Genomic DNA, 17,621 nt, shown 5'->3' with positions numbered 1-17,621 from the left:
GGAGACTATAGAGACTGTTTCAAATGTGTTATTTACATCAGTTATGCACGTATATAACGATTGCAGTACAGTACATGCATCGATAAGTGGGAAAAGGTAGTGCTTCACTTTAAGTACATTTTCGCTTTACATACATGCTCCGGTCCCATTGCGTACGTTAATGCGGGGTATGCCTGTATATATATTTTTCCATATTTGATGGAACTTAGATTGGGAATAGTGGGATAGCTTTTTCTAACATGTCATTGTGTTAGTTGAGTTTATACATAATTAAATTGTTTAGTTTTAGCTATTTTCATTGTATGATGTGAACAACATAATTATTGATGTTTTTTTTGTTGTTATTCATTGTAATGTTGATATTTATAGTAATTTTAGAGTTATACGATTTGTGGTGAAACTTAGTACCAATGTGAAAATAGGTTTACTTGATCCAGCCTATTTAACTGGCTGTCCCTGACAATCACATACTCCTGACGAAGTCGCCGCAGTGTGACGAAACGCGTAGAGCTGTGACGTCATCGCGTTTGTGTTGGTGTATTTGGAGTCCCTGGCTTCCCTGCGCTCCGGCTGGTGGTAATTTCAAGTGTTAGCAATCATTGTATGAGGGAGCAAAGGACGTGCAGGCATTGGATGCCTTTATATCTTGCTGCCAATTCATGGTGAACCTGGGCTGTTTACATCCACTCTGCAAACCTGGGACTCACCCTACCACCGCAGATGACCACAATAGAGATTTCTCTCCCACAAATGGTTCTGTTTGAAATCCTGTAAGTGCACATTCTTATGGGTTGCTGATTTTTTAAATAAATGTACCTTATTTTTTACTCAGTTACGTGCTATGGAGCTTGCGCTTTTGTTTGTTTTTTGTTCATAGATTCCAAAAGTGGTTGGCTATCCCACTCCCCTTAAAGCTGCAAAGACGCTCCCTGGATCTTCTATTGGGACTATATTTTTCTCTGGATTTTTTGTTTGAGTGGAACATTCAATTTGGATTTTCCTTTTTTTTCACTATCACGTTATGGTTTGTGGATATTATTAGGTATAATTGTGGTCATTTTAATTTATTTTAATATTTTAAATATGTTATAATTTATAATTTATTAGGGTTATTTCACATCCTCTTGAGCGCTACTTAATTTTTGTGTTGTCGTTATATATATATATATATATATATATATATATATATATATATATATATATATACACACACACACACACACACACACACACACACACACACACACACACACACACACACACACACACACACACACATATATATACACACACATATATATATATATATATATATATATATATATATATATAACAAACAAAGAATAGACTGCGCTCCTCAGGTGTAAACTCAGACTGATTACCAATTGATTGTATTAAGTGGATATAGCAAAGGTGAATGGCAAGGGTGAATGCAACAATAATATGGATGATTGACTCACACTAATAAAAATACATGCAATATGTTATAATAAAATGCTGAGTGCCAATGTTTAAAAAGCTGCTGTGAACACAAATATATGCCAGTGAACAATACAAATATAATAAAATAGCATGTGTTGGTGGTTATGACTACTGCACTAATGAATCCCTCCTGGATGATACTAATTAATGATGAATGGAAAAATACGAAAAAAATTACACTAAGTGTGTCAAAAATAAAAATAAAAATGAAAAAATATGAAAAATATAAAAATATATCAACCAAACCAAGGGTCCATGCTAGGATCTGGCTGCTCTCATCAAGGACCAACGAACTCCCAGAAATCTGTGAACAACAAGAAAAGAAAGCGCCCGATCCTAGTGCAGCATGAAAAAATACAATTTAATAAAAATGAATAAAACCAACAAATGCGAACTCACAAACACAGGATAAATAAAAGCATATAATGAGTATACTCATTCGCACAGAACTGTATCCCCTGCTGGATGTCGGTTCAGAAGAGCTGAGAAAACCTAGACAGAGAGAGGGCGCGCCATCCAAGGCACATCGTGGGCGGTTGGCGAATGAGTATACTCATTATATGCTTTTATTTATCCTGTGTTTGTGAGTTCGCATTTGTTGGTTTTATTCATTTTTATTAAATTGTATTTTTTCATGCTGCACTAGGATCGGGCGCTTTCTTTTCTTGTTATTCATATATATATATATATATATATATACACACACACACACACACACACACACACACACACACACACACACACACACACACACACACACACACACACACACACACACACATATATATACACACACACACACACACACACACACATATATATATATATATATATATACATATACAGTGTTCGACAAATCACCCAAAAATCTACTCGCCACCTAGTCCCGCCCCCAACTCCGCCCCTAGTCCCGCCCCCAACTCCGCCCCTAGTCCCGCCCCCAACCCCGCTTTAAAATAAAATATATAAATAAAATAAATATAATAAATTCCTAGTCAGAACAACATTCATTTTTGACATAAATGTATTTATTGTATTACATTATACTACAATTTGACGTGTGTGTGTGTGTGTCAATGTCGGATCTAGAAATAAAAGCCAGATGTGAATGACTGACTAGTTTCCTGAACCCCTTAACCAGTGTCTGGACGTCGGCGCTTCACAGAGAGAGAGAGACAGAGAGAGACAGACAGACAGACAGAGAGCGGCACACCCACACACACACACACAGAGAAAGAGAGACACACAGAGAAAGAGAGAGAAAGAGAGACACACAGAGAAAGAGAGAGAAAGAGAGAGAAAGAGAGACACACAGAGAAAGAGAGAGAAAGAGAGACACACAGAGAAAGAGAGAATGAGAGACACACACTGAGAGAATGAGAGACAAAGAGAGAGTGCGACAGAGAGAGCGAAGAAGAGAGTGCGACAAAGAGGGAGACAGAGAGAGAGAGGGAGAGGGTGACAGGGAGAGGGTGACAGAGAGAGGGAGAGGGTGACAGAGAGAGGGAGAGGGTGACAGAGAGAGGGAGAGGGCGACACAGGGAGAGGGTGACACAGGGAGACGGAGAGGGTGGGTCACACAGGGAGAGGGTGACACGGAGATGGAGGGTGACACAGGGAGAGGGTGACACAGGGAGAGGAAGAGGGTGACACAGGGAGAGGGAGAGGGTGACACAGGGAGAGGGAGAGGGTGACACAGGGAGAGAGAGGGTGACACAGGGAGAGGGAGGGTGACACAGGGAGAGGGAGGGTGACACAGGGAGAGGGAGGGTGACACAGGGAGAGGGAGGGTGACACAGGGAGAGGGAGCGTGACACAGGGAGAGGGAGCGTGACACAGGGAGAGGGAGGGTGACACAGGGAGAGGGAGGGTGACACAGGGAGAGAGAGGGTAACACAGGGAAAGGGTGACACAGGGAAAGGGTGACACAGGGAGAGGGAGGGTGACACAGGGAGAGGGAGGGTGAGAGGGAGAGAGAGGGAGAGGGTGACAGAGAGAGGGAGAGGGTGACAGAGAGGGAGAGGGTGACAGAGAGGGAGAGGGTGACAGAGAGAGGGAGAGGGTGACAGAGAGAGGGAGAGGGTGACACAGGGAGAGGGAGGGTGACACAGGGAGAGGGAGGGTGACACAGGTAGAGGGAGGGTGACACAGGGAGAGGGAGGGTGACACAGGGAAAGGGTGACACGGAGAGGGAGGGTGACACAGGGAGAGGGAGGGTGAGAGGGAGAGAGAGGGAGAGGGTGACAGAGAGAGGGAGAGGGCGACACGGAGAGAGCGACACAGGGAGAGGGTGGCACAGCGAGACGGAGAGGGTGGGTCACACAGGGAGAGGGTGACATGGAGAGGGAGGGTGACAGGGAGCGGGACAGGGTGACACAGGGAGAGGGTGACACAGGGAGAGGGTGACACAGGGAGAGGGTGACACAGGGAGAGGGTGACACAGGGAGAGGGTGACACAGGGAGAGGGAGGGTGACACAGGTAGAGGGAGGGTGACACAGGGAGAGGGAGGGTGACACAGGGAGAGGGAGGGTGACACAGGGAGAGGGAGGGTGACACAGGGAGAGGGAGGGTGACACAGGGAGAAGGAGGGTGACACAGGGAGAGGGAGGGTGACAGGGAGGGAGAGGGTGACAGGGAGAGGGTGGGTGACACAGGGAGAGGGAGGGTGACACAGGGAGAGGGAGGGTGACACAGGGAGAGGGAGGGTGACACAGGGAGAGGGAGGGTGACACAGGGAGAGGGAGGGTGACACAGGGAGAGGGAGGGTGACAGGGAGAGGAGGGTGACAGGGAGAGGGGGAGGGTGACAGGGAGAGGGGGAGGGTGACAGGGAGAGGGGGAGGGTGACAGGGAGAGGGAGGGTGACACAGGGAGAGAGAGGGAGAGGGAGAGAGAGGGAGAGGGTGACAGAAAGAGGGAGAGGGTGACAGAAAGAGGGAGAGGGTGACAGAGAGAGGGACAGGGTGACAGAGAGAGGGAGAGGGCGACACAGGGAGAGGGTGACACAGGGAGACGGAGAGGGTGGGTCACACGGAGAGGGAGGGTGACACGGAGAGGGAGGGTGACAGGGAGCGGGACAGGGTGACACAGGGAGCGGGACAGGGTGACACAGGGAGCGGGACAGGGTGACACAGGGAGAGGCAGAGGGTGACACAGGGAGAGGGAGAGGGTGACACAGGGAGAGGGAGGGTGACACAGGGAGAGGGAGGGTGACACAGGGAGAGGGAGGGTGACACAGGGAGAGGGAGGGTGACACAGGGAGAGGGAGGGTGACACAGGGAGAGGGAGGGTGACACAGAGAGAGGGAGAGGGTGACACAGGGAGAGGGAGGGGGTGACACATGGAGAGGGTGACACATGGAGAGGGTGACACATGGAGAGGGTGACACAGGGAAAGGGTGACACAGGGAAAGGGTGACACAGGGAAAGGGTGACACAGGGAGAGGGTGGGTGACAGGGAGAGGGAGGGTGACACAGGGAGAGGGAGGGTGACACAGGGAGAGGGAGGGTGACACAGGGAGAGGGAGGGTGACACAGGGAGAGGGAGGGTGACACAGGGAGAGGGTGGGTGACACAGGGAGAGGGTGGGTGACACAGGGAGAGGGTGGGTGACACAGGGAGAGGGAGAGGGTTACAGGGAGAGGGAGAGGGTGACACAGGGAGAGGGTGACACAGGGAGAGGGTGACACGGAGAGGGTGACACGGAGAGGGTGACACGGAGAGGGTGACACAGGCAGAGGGTGACACAGGCAGAGGGTGACACAGGCAGAGGGTGACACAGGCAGAGGGTGACACAGGCAGAGGGTGACACAGGCAGAGGGTGACACAGGCAGAGGGTGACACAAGGAGAGGGTGACACAGGGAGAGGGAGAGGGTGACACAGGGAGAGGGTGACACAGGGAGAGGGAGAGGGTGACACAGGGAGAGGGAGAGGGTGACACAGGGAGAGAGAGAGAGAGAGAGAGAGAGAGAGAGGGGGTGACACACTCAGACACACTGACTCTCACTCACACACAGGGGTGACACAGGGAGAGGGAGGGTGACACAGGGAGAGGGAGGGTGACACAGGGAGAGGGAGGGTGACACAGGGAGAGGGAGGGTGACACAGGGAGAAGGAGGGTGACACAGGGAGAGGGAGGGTGACAGGGAGGGAGAGGGTGACAGGGAGAGGGTGGGTGACACAGGGAGAGGGAGGGTGACACAGGGAGAGGGAGGGTGACACAGGGAGAGGGAGGGTGACACAGGGAGAGGGAGGGTGACACAGGGAGAGGGAGGGTGACACAGGGAGAGGGAGGGTGACAGGGAGAGGGAGGGTGACAGGGAGAGGGGGAGGGTGACAGGGAGAGGGGGAGGGTGACAGGGAGAGGGGGAGGGTGACAGGGAGAGGGAGGGTGACACAGGGAGAGAGAGGGAGAGGGAGAGAGAGGGAGAGGGTGACAGAAAGAGGGAGAGGGTGACAGAAAGAGGGAGAGGGTGACAGAGAGAGGGACAGGGTGACAGAGAGAGGGAGAGGGCGACACAGGGAGAGGGTGACACAGGGAGACGGAGAGGGTGGGTCACACGGAGAGGGAGGGTGACACGGAGAGGGAGGGTGACAGGGAGCGGGACAGGGTGACACAGGGAGCGGGACAGGGTGACACAGGGAGCGGGACAGGGTGACACAGGGAGAGGCAGAGGGTGACACAGGGAGAGGGAGAGGGTGACACAGGGAGAGGGAGGGTGACACAGGGAGAGGGAGGGTGACACAGGGAGAGGGAGGGTGACACAGGGAGAGGGAGGGTGACACAGGGAGAGGGAGGGTGACACAGGGAGAGGGAGGGTGACACAGAGAGAGGGAGAGGGTGACACAGGGAGAGGGAGGGGGTGACACATGGAGAGGGTGACACATGGAGAGGGTGACACATGGAGAGGGTGACACAGGGAAAGGGTGACACAGGGAAAGGGTGACACAGGGAAAGGGTGACACAGGGAGAGGGTGGGTGACAGGGAGAGGGAGGGTGACACAGGGAGAGGGAGGGTGACACAGGGAGAGGGAGGGTGACACAGGGAGAGGGAGGGTGACACAGGGAGAGGGAGGGTGACACAGGGAGAGGGTGGGTGACACAGGGAGAGGGTGGGTGACACAGGGAGAGGGTGGGTGACACAGGGAGAGGGAGAGGGTTACAGGGAGAGGGAGAGGGTGACACAGGGAGAGGGTGACACAGGGAGAGGGTGACACGGAGAGGGTGACACGGAGAGGGTGACACGGAGAGGGTGACACAGGCAGAGGGTGACACAGGCAGAGGGTGACACAGGCAGAGGGTGACACAGGCAGAGGGTGACACAGGCAGAGGGTGACACAGGCAGAGGGTGACACAGGCAGAGGGTGACACAAGGAGAGGGTGACACAGGGAGAGGGAGAGGGTGACACAGGGAGAGGGTGACACAGGGAGAGGGAGAGGGTGACACAGGGAGAGGGAGAGGGTGACACAGGGAGAGAGAGAGAGAGAGAGAGAGAGAGAGAGGGGGGTGACACACTCAGACACACTGACTCTCACTCACACACACACACACACACAAACACTCACAGTGCACGGCAGTGGGCCCCCCACACGGCAGGAGGGGTCGCACATGGCAGCGGGGGCAGCACCGCGTGAGGGATTTCCCCTGCTTAGAGCAGGGAGTAGCTCCGGTTAGGGGATTTCCCCTGCTAACATCTGAGCTGGCCATCAGAGCAGGAGTAGAGCAGGGCTGATGGATTGCCTGATGGGAGGGGGGGGGGAGGGGGGCGGATGGCCCGATACGAGGGGGGCAGATGGCCCGATACGAGGGGGGGGCGGATGGCCTGATGGGAGGGGGGGGGCGGATGGCCCGATGGGAGGGAGGGGGGGGCGACAGATGGCCCGATGGGAGGGAGGGGGGGGGCGACAGATGGCCCGATGGGAGGGAGGGGGGGGGGGGGCGACAGATGGCCCAATGGGAGGGAGGGGGGGGGGGGGGCGACAGATGGCCCTGCAGGGGCTTGAGGCAGACAGGCGTGGAAGGGCTGGCTGCCGGAAGGGGGAGGAGTGGAAGCGCTGAGGAGGGAAAGGTGCTGAGAGGCGGGGGAGGAGCGAAGGCACTGCTCAGAGATCCGGAGGCGGGGTAATCTCCCCAACAACATGAACCCGCCTCCGGCTTATTTTTTTTCTCTCCAGCGCGAGCGCGGGAAAAGCAGCAGCGCGAGCGCGGGATATTTAAAAAACACATGTGTGCTGCTTGGGCCAATATTTACTCGCCCGGGGGTTAAATCCACACGCCCCGGGCGAGTAAATGTATATAATTGTCGAACACTGTACATATATATATACACACACACATATACACACACACACACACACACACACATACACACATACACACACACACACGTAAAAATGAATGTATACTGCAGTTCTGCTTGTCCTTTTGCTCCTATCTTTTTATTTTCCCATCCTTGTTTTGTATAATATTTCAGGTTTCGAGCTTGGTTTTGCCATGGCGAGCCCCAATGCTTTGGTGCTGTGGGAAGCCCAGTTTGGTGATTTTCACAACACTGCACAATGCATTATTGACCAGTTTATGAGCACCGGACAGGCTAAGTGGGTGCGGCACAATGGGATTGTGCTACTTTTACCCCACGGAATGGAAGGGATGGTAAGTGTCCTTATAGGAGAACATCCGTTGCATTCTGACTGAGAAAACAAAAAATTGACATTATAAGCATCATTTCTGATTAATATCATTGGCATGTAACGTACATTCACCCTTAAACTTTTCTAATGTCAGCCCTTATCTTCCATCTGTATTTTAATACACTTTGTCCAATAAAATAAAAATAGAGGCAATTCAAGCGGCACTTTAATTTAAAAAATATATATTTCGTTTTAATATACGCAGCCTTTGATTACTTTTATTGAAAACGAATTACCTAAGCTGCCGATCGATTCGTTCTCCCGTCATCAATCGGCAAAGATCCTGCTTCCCAGGGTTCACTAAATGGCTCAATCCTTCACTCAGTGTAACTCAGCAGCTACAATGTATTCTTATATTACTACGGTAACATTATCTATTGTTACAGTTTGCAGCTCAAACTGCTGGGAATATTGGCAACAAATGATCACAAACAGGAAAGTGTTACAAAGATCTTGCACTGCTGGGGAAGTGTGTTAAACCCTGCTATGGAAATCAAAGGATGCTCAGTATATTAAAACTCACATTGCGTTGATTTAAATTTAAAATTTTTTTTTTTAGTAATTTTATTGTATTATCTAATACTACAGAACTGACTTATTTAATAAAAAAAAAAAAAAAACACATCTAGGATATTGTATAGATGACTCCTTTAATGGACTGTGATTAGAAAAGAGCGGTTATGTATCGGTCTCCCAGCTACAAAACAGGAGCAAAAATATTGCACCAGGTTTATCAAATAATAAAGCCCCTTGGGATACAGTGGGTTCTTGCTTTGTTAACTTCGGTGCAGTTTTCTGCTCCAGTTCTGCCTTATTTTTGCAGGGTGGAGACTTTTATACATAGCGCCCAAGATATGAACAATTCATACAGTCTGTACTTACTTTTGGGCTTTGCTGAAAGCTGTAGCACTCAGTGGGTGGGGGTGCGAGTGCTTCTCAGCTGGAGCGCAGGTGAAGGGTTTTGTAACTATCTTCAGCTTCCACTTTTAAATCTTCTATTAGTTGTATTGTTGTATAGTGCCGGTGGTTGGAGAGTCGGACAGTTTAAAGCCAGCGATATACACTAAGTGGCATAACTAAGAATTTCCAGTAAACGCGTCGGCCACTTCAATAAGCTTCCAGATACCACGTCTATGTAAAGAATAAAACTGTAAAGGTGAGGAGCCTTTCTGCACTCAAAATACAAAACCTTAATGAACAGCAAAATGATATGGCCATGTATTACCTTAGGTGCACCAGTGCTGACCGAACTTCCCGGGAGGGGCAAAGATGGAATACAAGTTTATTTGGATTGAAGACCAGAGTGTCCGCTGTCACCTCCACTATTTTGTTATGAATAAGTCACTGGAACAGTTGGGGTGACCACCAAATAATGTTTTTCTTTTGTGAGTCACCTGGGAACCAATTCAGCCGTGAATATCGAAAAAAGCCAGTTATGTTACCTAGAGTCAATGGACTGGAATCGCCCGAATAACTGATTATTTTAAAGCTGCAGTGCATTCAGGCTACAATCTGTTAGTGATTTGCTTTAAGGAGGTTGTTCTGTTCTGTAAGACAAGAAAGTCCCTTCAACAGGGACCTGCTTAAACGTATTGCACTTTAAAATGCTTTCTTCATGTCTGAATTTGAGATGCTGTACCCCACCTCCTTAAACCACAATTTAATTGGAAAATAACAATGCTAACACTTCCTTTTTTTTATTATTATTATTCGTTCTCCTGTTTAAACACACAGCCACCTTTATTCACCACTGCACTGTCAGTGAAGGCTTTTTAATTACGACTCTGCCAAATCCCTTCGTGCAGGTAAATGGGTGTCACCATACAATGAGTGATCTGACAGGTGCCCTTTTTAACCTTCAATACAGTATATTATTAATAGCACGTGTCTGCATCCCCCAACGTGTAGTGAATTTCATGCATATCAAGGAATACAGCGAGCTTCCACTGGGGAACACTTTGGCTTATTTCAATTTGATAACCTTGTCCAGCGCTTTCAGTAAGTAGTTCATATTTCTGGAGATTTCATATTGCACTAGAATACATTGCTTCTTGGAAGCCTCTAATGCTTATTCCTTTGTATTGCTATCAGTAATATGATTCAGAGGCTGGCATATAAAATTCCTCTTGTGCCTAATGTTATTACCAGGGGCCTGAACATTCGTCAGCGAGGCCTGAAAGGTTTCTGCAGATGAGCAACGATGATTCTGATGCTTATCCAGTAAGTTGATTTCTATAACACCATGCCCTGCTTTCTTCTTGACCTCTTATTCTCTGATGGATATCTGTGCAAGGATCCCTTTTTATGTTGGGCTGGTGAGAGGTCCGTTATTTTCTCCTTTCTCCTCCTGGTTTGTGGACCTGCCCAGATACAGAGAATGTTGTTCATGGCTTTATAGAATCTTCACCGTTCTGATGCTATTTGCAGTATACACTTAATACACAGTACTGTAGAGCTGTAGTTCTGAATAAGTGGAAACACAGGCCTTGGATGGGCAGCAAAACTGCCTCTGAAGTTGGAGACCCTCGTTGTCTTAGGTTCTTATGACCTTGGAAAAATCACTTGATCTCCTTGTGCCTTTTTAGGTTATTAGTTCATTGTATCTGTAATGTCAGTGTACAGCTGCATACCCATGCGGCCTTATTACTAGGGCATTGAATATAATATTGTAGTGTAGTGCAGACACGTTCATAGACAATCTGTAATAATAAAACAATTAAATACAATATTGTGGTACATAATGCAAGCATGCCCATCAAGCTATGTAATATAGTGATATTTTGCTGTTTGTCTTGTTAACATCATGACTGATGCAGGTCATATTTGTGCTAATATGAAAACAGAGATGTCAATTCTGTGAACTGAATGAGTGAGATATGTGTGGTCCTCGGGCTAAACAATGGTATTTTTCTTTGATAATTGGTATGATTTTTATCAGTGAGAGCCCATAGATGTCTGAGACGGATGATGCTAATAAAATTAAGTACAGTAATTCAAAATAAGTGCTAGAGAAACTCTGAGATTGCCACGTCTGCAATCCATCAAATAATTGCATTGTGTATACAGGAATTCATCCAGGATTATGAAGTTTACCAGCTCTATGATTGCAACTGGATCGTGGTGAACTGTTCCACTCCTGCAAGTTACTTTCATGTGCTCAGGAGGCAGATTTTGCTGCCCTTCCGCAAACCAGTAAGTCTATGAACGGGAGAACAAAAAAAACATCTCAAAACTCGCAATAAAAGTTTCTAGTTTCACATGCCTTCCTGTTCTGATTTTCAGCTAATTGTCTTCACACCAAAGTCATTGTTGAGGCATCCAGAGGCCAGATCTAGCTTTGACGACATGAAAACAGGTCAGTGCAAAATATTATTATATTTTCATACATAGTTACATAGTAGAGGTTGAAAAAAGACATACGTCCATCTAGTTCAACCGATGCTAAATTTAGACAACAGATACTGTATCCTATATCTATACTTACTTTTTGATCCAGAGGAAGGCAAACAAAAAACCCCAGTGTCATATTATCCAATGATATCTCATAAGGGGAAAAATAAATTCCTTCCTGACTCCAAGAATTGGCAATCGGATTATTCCCTGGATCAACATCCTTCCCATGTATACTTATTTGGTATATCCCTGAATACCTTTCCCATCTAAAAAGATGTCCAACCTTTTTTTGAACAAATCTATTGTATCTGCCATCACAGTCTCCATGGGTAATGAATTCCACATTTTAACTGCCCTTACTGTAAAGAACCCTTTCCTTTATTGCTGGTGAAATCTCCTTTCCTCCAACCTAAAGAGATGACCCCGTGTACTGCCCTTGGGATGAATAGTTATTTTGAAAGCTCCTTGTACTGTCCCCGAATATATTTGTATATAGTTATCATATCCCCTCTTAGGGCTGGGACCCGCAGCGCCCGGCGGCGCGGGCGGCCACACGAGAGTTCCCCACCAGCAGGGGAATCCTCCCGAGCCAGTCCCGGTCCCCCCTGGCTGCACAGCTCACTACACGCTGTGACGCGTCAGCCGCTAGGGGATTCAAGAGAATTGTCATCCCTAGCGTCGACGCGTCACGTGGTGTGGCTGTGAGCCAATGATGAGGGGAGGAGGAGAGGCTTCGGGGAGCGGGGAGGAGTGTGGAGGGAAAGCAGCGTGAGTGCCTGTCTGTGTTTGTCTATGTGTGTGTCTGAGTGCGTGAGTGCCTGCCTCTGTGTGTGTGTGTGTGTGTGTGTATGAGTGCCTACGTGTGTGTGTTGCTTTTGATTACCTTCCATCAGCAGCTCCAGCCCGAGCCCGTGGAGGGAGGGGGGGGAGTAGCGGGTCCCTCCGCTCAAGCCACGCCCCCTCCCGCTCAAGCCTCCCACTCCCGCCCACCTCCCGCTCCGGCTCCCGCTCCCTACAGACCGCATATCGCGATCTGTGTCTGTCAGCGCCCCGCCTGTCTGCAGTGCGGGCGCGCTGACTGAGGGAGTGGGGCCTTAGCCTTAGACACCTCTTTTCTAATGTAAATAAATCTAATTTAGCTAGCCTCTCCTCATAAGTTAGATTGTCCATCCCCTTTATTAATGTGGTGTCTTTTCTCTGCACTCTCTCTAATTCCATAATGTCTTTTCTAAGGAGTGGTGCCCAAAATTGTACTCCATATTCAAGGTGTGGTCTTACTAATGCTTTGTAAAGGGGCAAAATTATGTTTACTTCCCGTCCATCCATTGCCCGTTTTATGCAAGGTAAGATCGTGTTTGCCTTTGCAGCTACTGCATGACTTTGGGCACTATTGCTAAGCCTGCTGTCAACAAGCACTCCTAAATCCTTCTCCATCAAGGATTCCCCAATTTATCCCCGTTTAATTTGTATGTCGCCTGTTTATTCTTGCTTCCAAAATGCATAACCTTACATTTATCTGTATTAAACCTCATCTGCCATTTACATAGTTACATAGTAGATGAGGTTGAAAAAAGACATAGGTTCATTTACCTGCCCAAGTTTCATTTTCATTCTAGACATTTTGTTATTTAGCTCAATATAAATGTATGGCATGAGAAGTAATCTGTTAATAAGAATTAGGTGTTTATCCCCCTAGTTTAAAAATTAATAAGTTGATTGAAAAGCCACAAATGCAAATGAAGATAGCTGTTTGGAAAGGTCTTTTTATCTGTAGTCGAGACCACATCATGCATAATCAGATACAATATTGCAAGGGGTTGTATTTCAGCTACAGAATATATTTCTTCATTGTGCCTGTCTATGCATTAAAGCTGCAGTCCTAGCAGTATCCTACATGTGTTTTTTCTTTAATAAATCAGTTCTGTACTATGAGAAAATACTTGTTGCATTTTTTTAAACAACTCTGAATGACATTTTTAATGTATAATAACGTAATGAGCATTTTTTGTTTCTATAGCACCCATTTACAAAGTCACATCCCCTTCCTCTTCTGAAACATGCTCCGGCACACCCCTTATTGAGCCCTCTCTCTAGCAGTGCACCAATTGTATCTAGTGACTTCCTGCTCACTTGATCTTCCCCACAGAACTTTGAATCTTTGGTCCTCTTCTGTTGCACTGACAGCAATTTAGTCAACCCCTGAGCCGAACCTTCGGCGATCGATCGGCAACCTAGCTAATTACTTATCATTGTGTGGATTGTATTGATGCCCATATTACAGGGAAAGAAAAAAAAAACGTCAGGTTGGACTGCAGCTTTAACATGTATACAGAATTGTTTCATGTCGGTCCAGTGAAAGTTACCACGTTAATGGCAATTCTACACATTCTGTAACCACAAGGTACAAACTTTCTGCGTTTGATTCCTGAAAATGGAGCCGCTTCTCGGAATCCCCAGGAGGTTAAGAGGGTGATTTTCTGCACCGGGAAGGTGTATTATGAGCTTGTCAAAGAGAGGCACCATAAAGATTTGGATAACCACGTGGCTATCACAAGGCTGGAACAGGTAATTACCTACAACACACTGTCCAGTGTTTATCTGTCCATGCAGAGTCTATACATTAGCAAAAGAGGGAACAATAATACAGGGTAAATATCTGCTCCGTATGTTTATGGTTCAGTGGTATCTGAGCACACCTATTTATTCATTTGTAACATTTGTTTTATAATGTGATATGTGGTGTAGTTTAGCGCACACAGGTTTAGAAGGGTAAGAGTTATATTTACTAAACAGTCTTTTGCCATAACAAACCTTCAGGCGCGGTAAGAAACCTCACAGCCCATTAATGTTAATAAGATGTTGTGTCTAGAAGCCCCAGAATGTGTCAATTCTAACTCCGAAATGAACCATGGCAACTGCTTCGTACAATAAATTCTCCCGTCCTTTCAGTGGATACTCCACCTGGATCCTCTTTCTCCTAATACACCCTGAACCTCCGTAAAGCAGCAGTCTTGCTAGTAGGGCTACCCAAGATTTGCACCCTTTTTGCACAGGACCAGCCCACTAGCATGCCAAGGGTTAATGTCTCTGCAAAGACGCACACTGCTGGAAATCGGCAGCCTCCTAGCCAGCAGTGTTACTGCTCTGTGTGTGCTGGAGCCCTGCTCAGCTGCGTCTCATTCCATCTGGAGCCAATCTCTCTTAGTACACCCTGGACCTGCCTAAAGTGGCAGCCAAACAGTGCAGCCATTTTCCACTGCTTGCTTTTTGCACTAGCAAGTATTTGATTCTGGAAATGTAAATAATGACTCCCTAGTATACATCACATGCAATCCTTGCTGTTCTTTTCACCATTCTCTTATCTGTTCCTTTACTGTATCCCTTACTCCTCCAACCTGCTCCCCCTCCACTATCACAATGTCTAACTGTTCCATATCTTCCTCCCTATTGCAGTATCACTATTTGCAGCCACATATTGCATTTCCGCACCTGCCCCTCATGCACTTTCTGTAACCTAAACACAATTAAAACTTCTCTCCTTTCAGCTTCTCTACAGCCCCTTCATTCTCCTCTCTTCACAGAGACTTAGCAGCCTGTAACTATTTACTTTATACTGATTTTTATACTGATTTTTATATACTACACGGTCTAACTCCAACCACATGTCCCCTCTCTGCCTCCAAAGCTACAGTACATTTTACCTCTCTCCAGTCACTGAAGAGGAAGTCCCTGCTACCTTCTCTTGTCCTACCGCCCCCCCCCCCCATAACCTATGGCTATCATAGGCGAGTTTAACACAAAGTGAATTTTTCCTGTCTTGCCTTTGAATACTTTCTGGACAAAACTCGCCTATCTGAACAAGCTCCACACCCCTACCACACGTAACACGTATCTGAGATCTGACTTCAAAAGAGTGTTCATGGTCCCAAGGTTTAACAACGCATCTGGTTGCTCCTCCTTCTCTTACCGTGCACCCCAAAACTGGAACAACCTACCGGAGACTCTCACATCCACCACCAGTCTAAGTTCTTCCAAGACTTCAGCTCTCACATTTAGTAAAGTAACCCACCCAGCATGCCAGTATTATTTTTGTGTAGTACATCTCCAAAGTAAAAACTACTGGATGCTTTTTTTAAAGAACGCGATCAGTATGGAAAAGAGGAAGTAAAGACAATTTGTAAAGTAAACATGTTTGAGAAGTTCTTGACCTTTTGGACTTTCGACTGTTTAATTGTTAATGTGCTTTTATCTGACAGATATCCCCATTTCCCTTTGACTTGGTGAAGAAAGAGGCTGAGAAGTATGCTGCAGCAGAACTGCTCTGGTGCCAGGAGGAACACAAGAACATGGGATATTATGACTACGTAAAACCTCGCTTCCTCACCATTCTCAACCATGCAAGGCCCATTTGGTAAATAATTATCTCTGAGATTTTATAACTCCGAGGACTCGCATATTTTAAAAGATGGAAGCTACAGAACATAATTAATGTATTGTTTTACCTAGTCCTTGCCTGTATTTAAACATTGGAACCCCCTTTGTTAGAGGGGCAAGTAATGCATTGTGAAAGGGGTCACATTATGACAGTCTTGTCTCTGGCATCACGAGTTAAGTCATAAGGAAAGGGGAAAAAAGGCTCTAATTTACTCTAGTTTTTACAGCTTTTGTGGTAAATTGTAAATGGAAATTACATTATTGTGCACTGATGGACACGTTAACAGTATTGCACCTTTAAAATCAAAGTGCATGACAATGGACTTTTAAGATGATGGGGGGATGTTTGATCACACATTAAAACAATATTTTTTTCAGACTGATTATACTAACATGACTAATTTGTTTCAGAAATGCTATATAGCCAAAATAATTTCTTTCTGCTTTAATGGTAATTAGGGTTGCCAAGTGGCGTCTCCAAAAATACTTGACACAATGGTGAAAGGTGCAACATGCTCAAGACACCCACACACCACACACACATAATAACTGCTCAATGCTGTTTCCCCCTCTCCTTGACCACACCTCCAGGCTCCTGACACCTCCTCCTGATTGCTTGCTGCTGGGTAACGCAGCCAATCAGGATGGAGGCAGCTGCCCAGCCCCCAAGCAACAGCCCTGCCCTCCTCTCCCTGCTCCGGGAAATCCCACTGCCCCCCAAGCCGGTCAGCTCACTATGTACATAGCGGTAATCCTGTAATGTCCAGTATTACCTCAAATGTTTTACTGGACAGTGTCTAAATACAGGACAGTCCGGTTCAATACTGGGCACCTGGCAACCCTAATAGTAATGTAATCTGTCAGTTCCCAGAATGTCTTGTAATTCATTCATTTATCCCATTTCTTCTACTCTTGGTTTGTTTCAGGTATGTTGGTCGAGACCCAGCTGCGGCCCCAGCCACGGGGAATAAAAACACTCACCTCGTGGAACTAAAGAGATTCCTAAACACCGCCTTCAATTTGCAGTCGTTTGAAGGACAGACGTTCTAATGCGGGAATTTCCCATTGTGGGAAATGCGCTTTACATACTGTAGCCCTGTAGTCATTGGATATCTGAAATGCCTCTAAATAAATCAGAGTTTTAAAATAATGCTTCGCATCGATTCTTCTCGTTTGCTTCTGGACTGGTAATCAAGTTGGCTCTTCCTAGCCGACTATCGGGGAGTTTTGTTTTAAGAGTTGCTAGTACACATCGGCTTTGTTATGCTTAGGGATTCATATGATCTTTTTACAGCTGGGCCTGGTGTTAGATGTACATTTGCAGATCTGGGCATCGATGTGTCAACGTAAATAAGAGAAAGAATTAAACTACAACCCAGCGCTCAACCTATTGATAAGTGATAATAATAAATATTTATGATAAGCAATAAACTCTCATAAATAGTGATAGGATAACTAAATATATATTGTGATAAATTGAATATCCAAAATATGCGGGGACACCAATTAATACAAAAGCCCAACACCACCAAATTGAGGGAGGGTGAAGGGGATTAGGGGCTGCCTAGAACTGAATAACAAGCATTTCCATAAAGCTATATACAAATTGATAAAGAGAGAG

General features: G+C 46.8%; 1 protein-coding gene and 1 long non-coding RNA gene across 2 annotated transcripts in view; one reads left to right on the top strand and one right to left on the bottom strand.

The window, feature by feature from the left end:
• The window catches only part of OGDHL (oxoglutarate dehydrogenase L), a 67,115-nt gene extending 49,965 nt beyond the window's left edge, over positions 1–17,150 (top strand). Inside the window, exons 17-23 of the mRNA XM_075610475.1 lie at positions 7,957–8,135; positions 10,322–10,393; positions 11,240–11,365; positions 11,456–11,528; positions 13,968–14,131; positions 15,823–15,977; positions 16,927–17,150. Coding sequence (XP_075466590.1) covers positions 7,957–8,135; positions 10,322–10,393; positions 11,240–11,365; positions 11,456–11,528; positions 13,968–14,131; positions 15,823–15,977; positions 16,927–17,050 — 893 coding nt within the window. The 3' untranslated portion in view covers positions 17,051–17,150. The remainder of the gene's footprint in view (positions 1–7,956; positions 8,136–10,321; positions 10,394–11,239; positions 11,366–11,455; positions 11,529–13,967; positions 14,132–15,822; positions 15,978–16,926) is intronic.
• LOC142501107 (uncharacterized) lies at positions 7,820–11,699 on the bottom strand. Its single transcript, XR_012803412.1, has 3 exons — positions 9,399–11,699; positions 9,056–9,304; positions 7,820–8,173 (listed from the first exon to the last, which is right to left on the bottom strand). It is a non-coding gene; the product is annotated as an uncharacterized LOC142501107 (long non-coding RNA).
• Positions 17,151–17,621: the final 471 nt, after the last annotated feature.

The sequence above is a fragment of the Ascaphus truei genome, chromosome 8, assembly GCF_040206685.1.
Source record: "Ascaphus truei isolate aAscTru1 chromosome 8, aAscTru1.hap1, whole genome shotgun sequence".
In the NCBI taxonomy this organism is placed as follows: domain Eukaryota; kingdom Metazoa; phylum Chordata; class Amphibia; order Anura; family Ascaphidae; genus Ascaphus; species Ascaphus truei.
Note: the sequence above shows the minus strand (reverse complement) of the source record. Positions and strands in the feature narration are given on the sequence as shown.